This window comes from Chiloscyllium plagiosum, unplaced genomic scaffold (genome assembly GCF_037043375.1).
Source record: "Chiloscyllium plagiosum isolate Xiang-an unplaced genomic scaffold, Cpla_swu_hap1 HiC_scaffold_4, whole genome shotgun sequence".
NCBI lineage: Eukaryota > Metazoa > Chordata > Chondrichthyes > Orectolobiformes > Hemiscylliidae > Chiloscyllium > Chiloscyllium plagiosum.
Window position 1 is genome coordinate 108,456,408 of NW_028270142.1, and position 17,181 is coordinate 108,473,588.

Below are 17,181 nucleotides of genomic sequence, written 5' to 3' on the forward strand. Positions count from 1 at the left end.
GAAACAAAGAGTAGGAACTAATGGGTTCTTTTCAAATTGGCAGGCAGTAACTAGTGGGGTGCACAGGGATCAGTGCTAGGAGCCCAACTATTCACAATATACAGTAATGATTTGGATGAGGGAACAAAATGGAACATCTCAAAATTTGCAGATGATACAGATCTGGAGGGTGAGCTGTGATGAGGATGCAGAGATGCTTGAGCATAATCTGGACAGGTCAGGTGAATTCATAAGTCAATGGCAGATGCAGTACAATTTAGACAAATGAGAGGTTATTCACTTTGGAAGCAAAAACAAGGTGGCAGATTACGACCTAAACAGCTGTAAATTGGCAGAGGGGAGTGTATAGCAGAGCTTGGGGGTTCTTGGACACGCGTCGCTGAAGATAGGTATGCAGATGCAGCAAGCAGTAAAGAAGGGAAATGGTATGATGGCCTTCATTGCAAGAAGTTGCAAGTAGAGGAGCAGGGATACGTTGTTGCAGTTATACAGGGCCTTGGTAAGGCCATGCCTAGAATAGTGTGTGCAGTTTTGGTCTCCTTTTCTGAGGAAGGATGCTCTTGCTCTCAAGGGAATGCAGAGAAGGTTTACCAAGCTGATTCCGGGGATGGCAGGACTGACGTGTGAGGATTGACCAGGTGAGGATTGTTTTCACTGGAGTTCAGACAAGTGAGGGGAACTCTCAGAGACTTACAAAATTCTACAGGACGAGACAGGGTTGATGCAAGGAGGATGTTCCCAATGAACGGTGTGTCCAGAACCAAAGGTCACAGTCTGAGGATTCAGGTTGGACCATTTAGAATGGAGATGAGAAGGCATTTCTTGACCCAAAAAGAATGGTGAGCTTGTGGAATTCATTACCACTGGAAGCAGTTGATGCCAAAACATTGATTGCATTTAAGAGGCAGCAAGATATAGCACTTGGGGCAAAATGGGACCAAAGGTTATGGGGAGAAAGCCATGGACAATTAGCCATCATTGGCGATGAATGATAGAGAAGGTGCTCAGGTCCGAATGACCTCCGCCTTTTCCTATCTTCTATGTTTCGGTCACTTGTTTGGGGGGGAAGGGGAACGTACTACTACTTTTTCCTTCTTAAGTGTTCACCTGTCTTAGAGAAAAATGCCTCAGAACAATATTCAATTTTCCAAGTGCTTCCATTAGTTTTCCCTGTTAAGAGGACATCATCTACATAAATGGCGACCTGAGATAGACCTTGCAAAATATTCTCTATCGTCTCCTGAAAAACTGAAGAGGCTGATGATGTGCCAAATGGTAGTCTCATATTGGCACATACCCTTATGGGTATTAACTGTAGCATACGTCTGAGAATCCTGGTCCAACTGCAAATGCAAATAAGCATAGCTTGTGTTAGGCTTTGTACACAAATCCTCCATCCAAAGGATGGGGTATTTATCCAACCTCAAAACAGTTTTGTTTAAATTCCCAAAGTTGAACTGATGCACTGTACTTCAAAATTAGTTTGACTAGTGTTGCCCATACCGTGATGATATCTTCAATCTCCAGTCTTCTGAATCAGGCTTCTACTTTTGCCAATAAGGCAAATGGCACGAGACAGGCCTTGTGGAATAGTTGCCTGATCAACATGCAAGTTGCTTTGGCTCTTCTGATAGCCCGAGATCTTCCCAGAAAACCACCTGTTATTTAATTAGGCAGCCTTTTTCTAATTGAAAAATGTTGAGTCAATCTAATCTTTCACAACCAGTTTCACCCCATCAAGACTGGGTCTGAGCAGTCTACTACAATAACTAGTAACTCAACCAGGTACCTTTCATAAGAGACCAGAACAGAGGTTGTACTCTAAATCTGCAAAGGTTCCCTGGTAAAGGTTCTCAGCCGAGCTGAGGTTTTGCACAAATTTAACCGAGCAAATTTTAATAAAAGCTGATTTTGCAATCATTGTTGCAGCACACTGTATCAACCTTATTTGAACTGGATGGCCATTTAATCAGATTGGTTTATTGTGATTGTTTCTGATTTGGATGAAGCTCAGCAATTTAACTGTTCCAAACCAGGTACAGATGGAGTTTCCAGGGTGTGAACTCTCCTGACACCCTCTTTGATACCAGTCTGAGTTATCTTATTCCATTTAAGTCTAGGAGAACGGTGTTGCTGTCCAAAACCCACATAACAATTACAATGTCCCACTTCCGTTGCCACTGAAATAACACTTCAAAAGGCCAGCATCCCATCAGTTATTGTTTATAATTGCACAGCCTTTGACAACGGTACTGCCTTTCACTGATTCAGGCATTCCAAGTTCTCAACACCCATGACATTTACCCTTTTATTTCAGCCAGGTCTGCCTGACTGGGACTATTAATCTGGTCCAGTCAGGGAACTGATCCATTGAGGTCCAGCTGGCTGCCCTTGTTAGTCACCACAATTGCCATCTGTTTCCTTCTCCCTCAAATGTTATCCAGCTACCCCGCAAATGCATCTGTATTACTTGCTTCAACCACTCCATGAAGCAAAGTTACATGTTTACCAGGCTTTAGGCAAAGTGGCTTTCAAATCTCCTGTTGGAGTTCTTCATGGAAGTAAGGCTGTAAGGCAACACAATGTGTTTAATTTTTTAACTTCCAGTTTATCAGATACCCTTGCAATATTTGTTAATCCATCCAATTTAAAACATGGCAATACCTCAGCATGTTAACAATGAAGATGACTTCACATTCTTGTCCTCAGATGTAACTGTATGACATTAGTCAGACCGACATTTAGTTTAGTTTAGTGTTCTGCTCTTAGCTCACAAAGGTCCCTCATCTCAAGTCACATCTAGTGGTACTATGCTCACAATCAGTTCAACAGCTTGGAGGCTCAAAATGAACACTTTGTTTTTCAGCAAATTGTGATACTAAGTCTGAATGGGTAGTCCAGTTCAATAGATATTGAGTCACAGTACCAATGATGACTGAAGCATGCAGAATTTACTTGAACTTCTTGAATTAGCAAAACACATGCCAGTACTGATTTTCTTGGAAAAATGTGCCAAAGTTCTCTGTTGGAAATATTTTTAAAGTATTTCTTTAAAATATTTAGTCACATGATGCTAGCATCACTGGCTATGGTCCACCCTTAATGGTCCTGAAGAATGTGGTGAGCTGCCTTCTTGAAGTGGTACAGACCTTAGAGACAGCTGTCCAAAAAGAAAAGCACCTGACATGAACATGATTGGCAGACTAATAGGCAGAGATCCATCCTAAATAAACATCTAAGCAAAGAATTTAACCCATTTAGAGATTCCATATTCAGATTGGTCTTACTGCATTATTCATCTGTAACTGTTTTGTAGGACAGAACCAAAAAAACAATAAAAGGAAATACAAAGAAGCAGCTTTTCTCCGTGCATTCATCTGGACTGACACAAGAAACCAATCCAAGAAAGGGAACATTAATTTATAACAGTACAAGATGCTGATTAGTTTAACCATGACTGGCATGAAATATAGCAGGAACGGTCAATTTTAGTTAACTGAAATTATTCAGGCCAGGCAGTCAGACTCCAATTGGTCACAAGGAATGCAATGGCAATTAGAAGTCTCCATCACCCTTTTCTGAATAAAAATGTATAGAGAATTCATTTTGCCAAAGAGCAGAACAGGGTTAAGATCTCTTTAGTTTACAGCACAAGCAAATACATTACACTGAGCCTGATAATCTTTAATTTCTGGTGTAATTCTTAGTACAGCCCAAATTCATTAGTAAACTTGTCCAATAGCCCGAGTGCATCTCAATTGGACACAGTATCTAAAGTTTGCAAGCAACGGCTGGTTGACTATGATTGACACACTGCCAGTGATTGAAGGATGTGTTGTTGATATGGGACATATGGCTTACATGCCTAGTATAACACTAGCACTGAAAATCATCACATTACTCATTTCCGTGGTAGGCAAAATGTCTTTCGGGTTGATGGCAGCTTGCTAATAGAGAAAAATAGCAGCATCAGACAGATGGTTTCATCTGTCGCTCAAAATGTTTTTTAAGCACATTATTTACCCTTCTAGTCTGGGAACCATTCAGGACCAGAAATGGTAGCTATAGACTCTATCCTGAGTTTGTGCAAAATACTTGTCAGGGGGGATTTTATAAAATGACATACAAACGAAGCAAAGGTGACATGAGAAACAAAAACCTTTATGAGTTGTTAGGGTATGGAATGCACTAAATAAAAACGTGGTGGAGGCAAATTCAATTCAGGCAACAAAGGCAGCATTGAACACATTTTTGGGGAACAATAACGTGCAAGGCTTTGGGGAAAAGGAAGGAGATTGGCACTAAGTAACACATGATGGGCCAACTGACCTCTTCTGCACTGTAATAATGCTGTTATTCTGGGATCTTGCAAGTCAGGATTTGATCAAGGTGGCCATCAGCACACAGGATTGTTTTGATATGTCTTTTCTGCACATTAGGCTTACATGGTAAATGAATGGTAATGGCCTTATTCACAAAGTTGACAACAGACTTATCGTGTAGCACGCGGAAATGTATGTACTGGCCACTGATTACAGGCATGCAAGAGATGGTTGAAAAATCGGCCAACTGTTGTTCCATTATTAACACATTGAGGAAACAGTCGTTCTACTTAAACATGCAGTGCATGGAAATTAATGTTTATAAACAAATTCTCTGAAACAGCTGCAGATTCAAATATTGCAAACATGTCCTCCAAGTGGAGATGTCATAGAGACTGCTAATCCCTATGGCAACACCCTAACCAAGTCTTACTACCTTGCCTGAGATTTTTTCTTGAGGTGCACCAAGTCTCACATTATTCCCACTGTATCACTGAAATTATGGTGCAACCAATCAGCATCATCTCATACTGTGTGATGTTCTCCAAGTTTGGTTTCTTGCAATAAACAGAACTGACACAAAAGACAAAAAATTCTGCTTCATGTCTTTGATTTTTCAAACAATATTTGGTATTACCAAGCAATGATTTAACCAATTATACTTCGCTCTATTACAAATACAGATCTATTACATCGAGAGCAGATAACTGTAGCTATTGAAACTGGAGCAGACAAACAAATGAAGTTTAGTCAGGAATGTTCCAAACTTGTAAAAAGGTCAAATTATTAAAACTTCAAAAGTAACACAACAAAATGCTCAATAAAAGATATATTAAGATCAGAACAGAAATGATCAACTGTTCTGATGGACGAATTTCAGTCAGAATTTAAACAAAAACTACACCCATGAAAATGACTGAAATCCAAATAACAATGAATTTAATAAATATCAAGAGGACATGAACTACCTTAACCAGCTATTGCTTTTTAATTTTCAAGTTTAGCACTTGATCACAAGTACAAAGGCATCGATGGTTCGTTTTCCAAGTGTCTGTATCCCTCTTATCAATGCATTTCAAATTTGAAAGGAAATAACCCAGATATACATAAAAATTCTGACTTCAAGTCACAGAGAGTTTTTTGGTTTAATTTTTACAGTTATTACAGTGGACCCCAAGCAGTACCCGACCAAGCCACAAAACATTGGGAGGGGGAATGAAAAGGGTGATTTAAAGGAGAGGAAAGATTAGTAGAAATGTTCGAAAGAATCATTAAAATGGTATTATGGATCAGTAGGAAGCAGATTCAGGCACACATGCAGACATATGTCAAACAAAAAATGTTGGACTCCCAACTGTATTTGTCCAACAGCCGCAGCCCAGACAGACTGTCACCCTGTCAGTGAAAGGAGCCTTGGGCAGGGCTGAGAAAGAGAATCAAAAGAATAAAATTGTTTCCAAAGCCACTATTATCCAGTACCATAGCAAAAACAAATCTTAGCAGATTTTACGTTGCACCTTTATATACACAAACCACATACTCTTGCAACTAAAAATAACCAACTTATGTAAAATATAACATTATTAATATAATAATTGATGCAAAATTATGTAATTACAAAAATGTTTTTTAAAGTAAGAGGAAGAAGGAAAAGAACATAAAAAAGCTCGAAGACATGCAGTGGCCACATGTGTCAACACAGATGTCACTTTCAGACATATCTTTATACTTCAGTCATCATCAGATGAATTAGAATGACTGCAGAGACATGGCTGCTCTTCCAATTTAAATAACATTGCAAGTCTAACAGCAAATGTTAAAAAGGTAATTTTCAATTAAAAATGAAATGGCCCTTCCCTCAAAAGGTATCATCGCATTGCTGATTTGGAAAAGTGTGGTTGAAGTCCAAATCAGTACGGGGATTGAGTCCACAGTCTCCTTCCACATGAACTCTCGAAGCAAAAACAAATGATCCACTCTAGCTAACTGTCCTCTATATACCAAAAGATAGTACGCTGCCCACAAGGTAAAGAGAAAATACCAAATGCCTAAGAAAGAGAAATGATTTTTTTACTGGTAATTCTGATATTTGCTGAAGCAACAACTGCGACCAAAGCCATTCAGGAATAAGGAGGAAAAACAGGAGCAAGAATTTCTGAGGCTTAAGTTAGCTTTTCCAATCTAGTGCTTGAACATTTGTATATGAACTAATAGCATGTTATAAATATCCTGAGTTACATAGAGATCTCTCAGTGGTTTCATTAGACCTCTGCGAAGCATAATTTTACTTGCTGACTAACTAAGAATACACTGTAGGAAAACAAAACATTGCAGACGAGGGAAATCTGAACCCAAACAGAGAAATGCTGGAACCACTTCTTTGTTCTGATGCAAGGTTACAGAGCTAAATCATTAACTCTTTTTCCATTCACAGTTGCTGAGTTGGACATCTATCATGTTCTATTGAAATTCATAGCATATTGACCAATTAAATATTATTCAATGCTATTCTCAATCAAAAACAGAGATTTTCCATAACGTAATGGCTGTGTTCTTGTGCAACCTCACATTATAGAAAAATTGCACTTTAGAAACAGCACTTAAAGTGTTGGCAATGTAATTATGTTGTAGCCAACATGTTTTAAAAGTTCACACTTTAGAAAGTGTCCCCAATCTGTCAATTGCGTTACAGTAAATTTGCATTAACAAAACACACATTACAGCAGAACGACTTATATTTATATTTCTGCACTCCCTGTAGCAATTGAACCTGCACCTCGAATCACCATTCTTTCCTCGATATCTGTCTCAGCTCATGTACTGGCTAATTAGTGCATATTTATCAGAAGGATACAAGATTTTTGTCTCATTGAGGCTATCATTTAAAAAAGCTGGTCCCAATCACCACGTCCAAGCAACTATCAATTTGGTGACCGCAGTTCAGATAGGTTGGAGTTGCCTGGCCCTCAAGCATAGTTTAGAGACCTCTGCAATGTGACATAATGTAACAGTAAACTAACAAATTCAAATCACTGAAATACAAGTGACACCCATCTGGACTATTCCACTTTTCTCGCTGTGGGCCCTCCCAAATCTGGTACTCCATGTCAGTGAATCAGAATTCTCTGGGATTTGCATGAAACAGGTACTTTTCTTTTTAAAGTGAGTTAATCACAATTAGCTCTTGTATGGCAATTCTGTAGCAGCGACCTTCAAACACCTTACTGCTAAAGGATAACTGCAGCCCAGAGCTGAAAGCGAGTACTCCAAACATCACAGTTCTGTGCAATCTGAAATCAATGTATTGTGTGCTTTGTCTGTAAACCACAGCTCTGTTACAATCCAAAATTCAGCAAAGGAAAGGAATGCATTTTGGCTTGGCCAATTATTTTTGCAAGTTAGACTGAAGTAGATTTATCTTTGATTTTAAGAATTATATAAAGCATGATCCATTGTGTAGAGTACCTGAGGACCAGTTAATGCTTTCAAGCTTGAGAGAGGGAGGAATGAAGAGAATCTTCCTACAAGAAACTAAATTATTTGATTAAACCTGACTAACATTGACAGGCAGAAAGATTTTCTTCCAACAATGCTGCCTTTGGTCAATAATTGATACATATATATGCTTACCAGCTGAAAGTTCTGCTACTAAAGCAGATTTACAAGACTGCCTAATAAAAGGTACACCATTTCTAATCATGAATGAACTGCAGTGACAAACAAGTCTAATACAAAAGCCACAAGGAGGTAGGGTAGAATAAACCAGTTGTATGAAATCCACACAGACAGGGAGGTAGACAAGTAACCTGACTTTGTTTCTGGAAAAAGTAACTACAATGTATTTTATTTTTTTTGCCAAAGATTTTCTTTTCCAAAAAGAAATTTTTACTGCAATAAAAAGTAGGGAGCAAAAGTAAAATGGGAAGGCAAGCATTTGAATTCAGTGTCTTCAAAAAGGGAGGTAGCTGGACAGAGACGAGTAGGAGATGGTTTCTTGGTTTCACTGTTTAAGTCTCCTACTGACAGTATCATGTGCGAATAATCCATTCACACTGGTTATGGTACTGCAGATGCTTGTGCTGTTGTTGTGGGCACCACTACACCATCTGGCTGTACAGCTGGGCCCGAATCTGAAAAAAAAAGGCAAGATTGATTAGCTTTAACAGACAAAAATGTCAATGATTACTCTCTAAACAAAAGGCAATTTGCCTCCTTCCATGGTGAAGGGGCTTATGCCTGAAAAGTCGATTCGCCTGCTCCTCGGATGCTGCCTGACCTGCTGTGCTTTTCCAGCACCCTTCCATGGTACCAACCCCACGAACTGCACTGACAATGGAAACATCAGTTTAACATCTCATGAGAAGGTTTATAACTTATAATACTCCTTTAAAACCACTTAAATGTTCAACTCTTGATCAACAGAACACAAAAATAAAAAAGAACAGGGTACGACTAAAGAAGTCAAACCGATGCTCGAAAACCAGGAAACATGGGTTGCCTAGTTAAATTTCCATCTGCCTTTTTTTGATTTATTCACAGGATGTGGGTGTCTTAATTAGGCTAGCATTTACTGTCCATCCCTGACTGCCTTTACAATTTGCTGCTGAATTGCCTTCTTGAACTACGGTAGTTCATGTGCTGTAGGTTCACTGATAATGCTGTTAGGGAGGGATTTCCAATACTTTAACAAAGCAACAGCGAAAGAGCGGAGATATGTGCAATATATCTACTGCCATTACCTTTTCAGGTCATGGTTTTAGAAGGTGTTATCAATACAGCCATGGTGACTGGTTGCATTATATTTTCCAGATTGCGCACACTACTACCAATGAGTTAGTGATGGAGAGAGTGAATGTGTTAGGTGGGGTGTTAATCAAGTAGCAGCTTTGTCTTGAATGGTACAAAGCTTCCAGAGTGCTGATGGAACTATGCTCATTCAGCCATGTGTAGAGTCCTCCTCTCATTGTACCTCTGACTTAAGGCATGTAACTGGTGGGTAGATTTTGAGAGTCAAGTGAGGAGTTACTTGCTACAGAATTTCTAATCTTTGGGCTGCTTTTGTTGCCACAGTATTTATGCGGCTGGTCCACTTCAGTGCTAACCCCAGGATATTTATTATGGGGCTCATTCCAGTGTTCCAACTGCTTTGGAATAGTTACTTTTCAAGCACTCGCCTTCAGTACTACTGTAAAACATTGTCAAGATCCACAGCTTTTGCCGTATTATTCCTTCAGCCTTTCCTTGATATCACACGGAGGAATCTGAATTGGATGAAGGCTGGCATCTGTGACATTGGGGTCTTCAGGAAGAGACAGAGATGATTAGTCCACTCAGAACTTCGGCTAAAGATGTTAACAGGTTCTTTGGTTGTTCTGATCTGCTGGGCTTCCCAGCATTGAGAATTTGTGGGGCTTCCTCTCCCATTATTGTATGATAGTTCACCACCACTCAACTCGATAGAGTAGGTCTGTGGAGCTTCCTTTTGATTTGTTGGTTGCGGGATCATGTAGCGATATTGCATGCTACTAATCATGGAAGGAATCCTGTTTTGTCGTTGCACCAGAATTTTAGATGAATCTGGTGCTGCTCCTAATATGCCAACATCCACTCTTCATTAAATCCGGTTTCATTTCCTGGGTGGTAAAAGTAGACTGGTGATAGGCTGAGCTGGTGGGTACAACCTGGATGGTTGATGGGAGGGATGAATCCGGTTGGTGGCTGGAAGGAAGGGTCAGTAGGTGGAATGGAAGGGAGGAAGCAGGGCGGTAAAGTTAGTTGAAATTAGAGAACTCAATGTTGGATTCTCTGGGGTTTTGGCTGCCCTGGAGAAAGATAAGACATTGTTCCTCCGATTTGCGGCCTGATTCACTGTGGCAAAGGAGGAGGCAGAGGATGATCATGTTGGAGGAGGAGGAGGACTGGGAAGGGAAATTAAAATAGGCAGTGACTCAGAGGTCAGGTTTGTCTTTACAGGCCCGGCTGAGATCCTCAGGTGAAACATTCCCTAAATTCATGTTTGGTCTCACCCATGCAGAGAACATCAGGAGCACCGAATGCAGCAAACTATGTTGAAGGAGAGGGTCCAGCCAGGGCCCCAAAGAGTCCTTTAAGGTGAAACAGAGGTTCACCTGCCTCTCCTCCAACCTAGTTCCCCAAGTTTACATTTGGTCTCACCAACATGGAGAAGACCACATCAGGAGTACCGGATGCAGTAAATTAGGTTGGAGAAGGTGGTCCATCCAGGGCCCCAAAGAGTCCTTTCAGGTGAAGCAGAGGTTCACTTGCCTCTCCTCCAAACTAGTTTAATGCATCCGGTGCTCTCGATGTGGTCTTCTCCACATTGGTGAGACCAAATGTAAACTTGGGGAACTAGTTTGCGAAAACTTGCGAAGCAAATCAGCCAGGCTGTAAGGGCCAGTGTGACCTCTCAGTCGCCACCCATTTCAATTTCCCTTCCGACTCACTCTCTTACCTATCCATTCCCAGGCCTCCTCCATTACCAGTGAATCAGACTGCAAATTGGAGGACTTCCACCGTATCTTCCCCATGGAGAACCTGGAGAACTCAACGCCGAGTTCTCAAATTTCAAATAACTTTCAACCCATCCCCCGACTCCCTTTCCAGCCCCACCTCCTGCCTTCCATTTCTTCTACCTACACTTCCTTCCAGCTACCAACCGAATTCATCCCTCCCATGGACCATCCAGGTCGTACCCACCACCTGTATTCGTGACCTCACCACTTTGCTCCTCTCCCGACCCATAACACCCCCCCGCCCCCCCACCTTATCTACAGCTCCCCTATCCCCATCCCAGAAGAGTTAAATCTAACACATCAACTTCTCCATCTCCTGATTCTGCCTGGCTTACAGTGTTTTTCCACCCTCCTGCTTGTCTACTTTGGATTTTAGCATCTGCAGTTTCCTTGTCTCTCAGGCAGTTGAGATCAACTAGGTTGCCAAGCATATCCAGTCAGACACAGATGAGGCCAGAGGAGGATGGCAGATTTTCCTTACCTAAAGAACATTAACAAACCCAATGGGTTTTAACAACAACGGACAATGCTTTGTGTTCACCATTAGATAATTTTAATTCCAGATTTACTTGTTTAATTCTAATTTCACCATCTGCCATGGTAGGACACAAACTCACGTTCCTAAAATAGCAGCTTTGGTCTCTGGATTACAGTGCAATAACAGCACAACACTGCCATATCCGCCCTTCTTGGAAAGGGTCTTCTCAATCCACTGGCCAACATATCTCCCTCAAATGCCAAACGCAGACAACCTGGTTATTCATCGCTTGGATGTTTATTTTGTTTAAATTTCTTGAAATGATCATTTGTAAATGAAACACACAGTTCATTGCACAGAAAAGTGAAGGCTATAGTGTTGAGAAAGAAAAAAAACTTACACATGCCATTGGTGGCAGCTGCTGGTCGTGGGCCCAGCATGTTACCATGTGCTGCTGCTGATACAATGGTTGGTGTCGGATGGGGAGGTGCTCCTGATGGAATATTTGGAGGAAGGTTCGGTATCATACGGCCTGCCATGGTCTGCCCAGTCATCATTGTCCCAGCTCCTGACATCTGACCTATTAGAACAAAATCAAAACAGAACAATTAACTAGTGAGACTGAAGATTTATTAAATCACTAATTATCAAAAGTATACAACCAGCTTAGCATACTAAGTTCAATGTAAGTATATTAACATATAAAATTTATAATTATGAACTCAAGTTGGGCATCAACTAAATTAATGCTTCACTTGCATGATCCAATACCTACAAATACTTTTTATGTTATTGCTAATCGTACATGTAATTCAGCCTTCATGTTGTTTTCAACCAGAGAAGAAAAAGCACAAACTGATTTCAGAACAAAGCTCCTTCCACATTGTCTTCACAATTTGGCTGAGAAGAAACTGTTAATCTGCCCTTCCACAATATTACTGTAGATTCAATGGCATTTATGATAACAAATTGGATATAGAATCATAGAATCCCCACAGTATGGAAGGAGGCCGTTTTGACTAATTGAGTCCACACCAACTCTCTGAATAGCATCCCACCCAAGCCAACCACCCCACCATGTATGGCTGCTATGGCTATTCCACCTCTGAGCACATCCCTGGTCACCATGGGTAATTTTGCTTGGCTAATCCACCTAACCTCCACATCTTTGGACTGTAGGAGGAAACTTATGCTGGCATGGAGAGAACGTGCAAACTCCACCCAGGGCTGGAACTGATCTTGGGCCTTGACAGTGAAAGTAACCACTAAGCTCCTGTGAGTTGCGGACTCCAAAGTAAATTATTTCATGCGATGTGAACATTACTGACAAAGTTACGATAGCCATCCCTAATTTCCCTTGAATTGAATGGCCTGCATGGCCTTTCCAGGTAGCAGGTTGAAACAAGACAGATTTCCTTTGCTTCAAAGGCCATTAGGAGAAAGTGAGGACTGCAGATGTTGGATATCACAGTCAAAAAAAAGTGTTGTGGTGCAAAAGCACAGCCTGTCAGGCAGCATTCAGGGAACAGGACAGTCGATGTTTCAAGCATGAGCTCTTCATCAGGAATGAGGGGTGGTCCAAGGGGGCAAACCACATGGATTTTTAGAAAAAAAATGATAACTTAATGCCAGAGACCCAACTTTATATTCTAAATTTATCATGTGAATTTAAATTTCACCAGTTGTTGTAGTGGATAAGAACTCATGTCCTGATGCGTATTAGTCTGGGCCAGTGGATTACCAGTCCAGTGACATGACATCACAGTGACATCAAGTCATCATCTCCTTAAATCACTGCAAGTGAGCAAGCTTCTCACTTCATTCATTAAGACAGGTACATCGAGGTTAACTCGTCAGCAGACTTCACTACCAAATCCACTTAACCCCACAATTATTGAAGAATCTCAGGTAGAAAACTGAGAACGCACTTCCAGTACTGCTTGAATTCTTCAGTGGTTTTATCTACATAACCAAGGAAAGCCTCATTCATGATTTGGAGCAGAACGCATTTGCTAAACAGTACCATTAAAAGACCACCACTGGTCTCAAATGGAAAAGGGAGGAAGCTCTAAACAATAATTATTTCTAATTGTTTTACAATGACTGCACCTATTACAAAAGTAAAATGCTACGAAGTATGCTGGAAAACACAAAATTATAAAATAGAAACACAGAATTCTGAAAACAGTCAACAGGATCTGGCAGCATTAATGGAGAGAGAAAGAGTTAGCAATTCAGGATATGACCTTTTATTTATTATGGTTATATCTAAAAAGAGGGGAATGCTTCTGCTACATTTTGTAATTACAAATACATCCATACTTACAGAAATAACAATACTTTGTTTGATATATTATGTAACAGAATGCATCACTGGGACAGAATCCAGAAACTCCTTCCCTCAGTACTGTGGGTGTAGCAGTTGTGAAGGTGGCAGCCGCCATCACTTTTTCAAGGACATGTGGTGATAGAAAGTGAGCAATACCCATATCCCACGAATAAATAAAATACTCTGCTTCCTGTTAGCTAACCAATCCTTTATCTACATCAATATGTTAGTCCCAACACCACAAGATGTGAGCACATGTAGCCACCTTTGATGGCATACCTTATCAAATGCCTTTTAAGAATAAATTAGACCACTTCTATCAGTTTCTCTCAAATCGACCATTAACATTATTTCTTCAATAAGGGATCAAACACAATTTTCCTTTTAACAAAGCGATGTAAGCTTTGCCTGATCACACTGTCATGATCTTTTTAAATAAACTAGCACCTTTTGTATAATAGAACTCAGCTAATGGAACAAAATGTAATAGTGAAGTGGAAGCACCTCCATAATTCATTAATTCATTTTATTATCTGAGTCTTGGCCATAGTTGCCTGAAACATCAGAGGACAGCACAGGTCTGCATCAAAAAAGCCCAAGATCTCAGACACAGCTGTAGAATTTTGCTATCTGCAGCACTTGAAGTTTCCGAACTCCACTGAGTTTATGCAGCAGAGAAGTATTTGCATTCACTACTGATCATTAAAAATGTACTACAATTACACTATCCCCTTCACAAGATTTCCAATTTATTTTTCCCAACCACTCTTGCTACAGCGACACACACAGATAAACAGAAAGAAGGAAAAGAACGAACAAACCTCTAAATGGGTAAAAATACAGAGGCTTAACCACTTCCACGATAGAACAGAACGTGGAGAAGCTAACTAGAAGGTCACATCTGGGAGGAGAACTGCTGGCAAGTATGGGCTCACAGTCCAGTTCATCACAATGACGAGTCCCAAAACTCTCACAGAAACCAAGCTAATGGAGTTAAACCATTGACAAACCATGATTTCACCTGAAGTCGTAACATTCTCAAGGAGCTAAAAACTCTCATCGTCTAGGAACATGAGAGGACAGTGCTATCGAGTTCACTCAATTGTAACCAGAATCTACAGAAATCAGGAATGTACCTCAACCCAATCCCTAATCACCGGCAAATAAAATTAAAGGATGTGACCTGGTTTGAATGAATGGGAAAGATAACGATTCCAGGGTGACAACATCATGATATTGATGGAACTCATTTGCGGTGTTCATTCAGTCACCAATTACTTTTCTGCACTCTACTCACTTCTGCGTGCCCATTATATTATTCATATAAAAGTATGCAAATCAATAGTCATAGAGCTGCACAGCATGGAAATGGACCCTTCGGTCCAACTCCTCTATGTCGACCAGATATCCTAAATTAATCTTGTCCCATTTGCCAGCATTTCACCCACATCCTCCTAAACTCTTCGAATCACGTACTCATCCAGATGCCTGTTAAAATGCTGTAATTCTACAAACCCCCAACCATTTCCTCCGGCAGGTCATTCCACTCATGCACCATCCTCTGTGTGAAAAAATTGCCCCTTAAGGTCCTTTCAAGTTTTGGATTCCCCTACCTTGGGGAAAAGACTTTGGCTATTTACCCTATCCATGCCTTTTATGATTTTATCAACTTCTATAAGGTGACCTCTCAATTTCAGGCACTCCAGGAAAAATAGCCCCAAACTATTCAACCTCACCCTATATATTAGATTTCATATTGCAACTCATTGCTGTTACATTGTTTAATTATAGGAAAATTTATGTCTGTTTCTGCATCATCTCTCAGAGTAATTTGTTCTTGTTTAAATATAGGAAGTGAAACAAAGCTTAAAGTTAGAACCCGCACTGATGTTTCATTTTTGTTACTCTTTTATCCATTATAGTTTGGAGTTGTTAACGATGAGCTGAAGAGTATCTTTGGATTGTGGGTAGCAGCTTGCGTTTAACTTCCAGACCTGGATGTTAATTGCAAGTTGACGCTTGATGAAAAGATTCCAGACTCTTAGAGACGGGGATAAAGCAGTATGTTTAACCAGATAACAGATTTCTGGCCATTGAGGAGGAGGTCACAACCTGGGAAAAGGTGCCAATAAGTCTGGGAAAGAACATGATGGTCAAACAGAGGAAGAGGCCAAAGTTTGAACTGGTGTTTGGATTATACTTCTCAGAATGAGTTTAGCTGTTGATGCTGCAGCATGTGGATTTGAACGCTTCCAGCTGAACCTCGCAATGGAAGTTCAGAGAATAGAAACTAAGGTACAAGTATTGTTGGAACTTCCTTCGACTGAACTGAAAAGATAACCCTGAGCGACGTCTTTAAAAAAAAAATCAACCAAGAAACCATCATCCCTGCCTGTGAAACAATGCATTGAGAATTGCTGAAGTACTCTGGCCAGTTTTGTTTTTTAAAAACTTTATCCCTAAATGGTGTTTGCTGGTTTTCATTGTTTTTAAATGGAGCTGAAAACAAAGTTTAAATAATTGACATCAATTAGATATCTTTGTTGTTTAATTTTGCTCTGATAATGTCACTGGGCTTTTAATAAATGGTATTACGAATAAGTGGTGAAGTCATTTACTTAAGCCACAAACCCTGTTGTACAGAATTGATAATTCAGAATATTTGGGATTGGTTATTCAAAAAAGTCTGTTTATTGAACATAACAGTCAATTTTGAAGGTTTTCGAAAGCTTTAACTTTACTCTGTTACGAATACAGAGGTAGGAAGGATTAAGCAAGAGTCATGGAGACGTACAGCACAGAAACAGACGCTTCTGTCCAACTCGTCCATGCTGACCAGATATCCTAAGCTAACATAGTCCCAATTTGCTAGAACTTGGCCCATGTTCCTTTAAATCCTTCCTATTCATATACCCATCCAAATGCCTTTCAAATGCTGCAATTGTACCAGCCTCCAGCACTTCCCTCTGGCAGCTCATTCCATGCACGCACCACTCTCTGCGTGAAAAAGTTGCCCCTTAGGTCCCTTTTATATCTTTCCCCTCTCACCCAAAACCTATGCCCTCTAGTGTGGACTCGCCCACCCTGGGGAAACGACCTTGTTTATTCACTCTAACAACGTCCCTCAAGATTTTATAAATCTCTATAAGGATCACCCCTCAGCCTCAGACACTGCAGGGAAAACAGGCCTAGCCTATAGCTCAAAACCTCCAAACCTGGCAACATCCTTCTAAATCTTTTCTGAACCCTTTCAACTTTCACAACATCTTTCCAATAGGAAGGAGACCAGAATTGCACACAATATTTCAAAAAATGTCTAACCAATGTCCTGTACAGCCACATAGATAAGCTGCAGAGCTGGGTTGAAAGGTGGCAAATGGAGTTTAATGCGCACAAGTGAGAGGTGATTCACTTTGGTCGAAGTAACCGGAATGCAAAGTACTGGGCTAATGGTAAGATTCTTGGTAGTGTAGATGAGCAGGGAGATCTCGGTGTCCAGGCACACAGATCCTTGAAAGT

The 17,181-nt window shown here is 40.4% G+C and overlaps 1 protein-coding gene across 2 annotated transcripts in view; it reads right to left on the reverse strand.

Annotated features, from left to right (window-relative positions):
• Positions 1–5,287: 5,287 nt before the first annotated feature.
• The window catches only part of LOC122548964 (SWI/SNF related BAF chromatin remodeling complex subunit C1a), a 223,669-nt gene continuing 211,775 nt past the window's right edge, over positions 5,288–17,181 (reverse strand). For both annotated transcript variants that reach the window (XM_043688000.2, XM_043687999.2), the window contains exons 27-28: positions 11,734–11,913; positions 5,288–8,452 (exon numbers count right to left, since the gene is read on the reverse strand). In XM_043688000.2, coding sequence (XP_043543935.1) covers positions 8,379–8,452; positions 11,734–11,913 — 254 coding nt within the window. In that variant the 3' untranslated portion in view covers positions 5,288–8,378. The remainder of the gene's footprint in view (positions 8,453–11,733; positions 11,914–17,181) is intronic.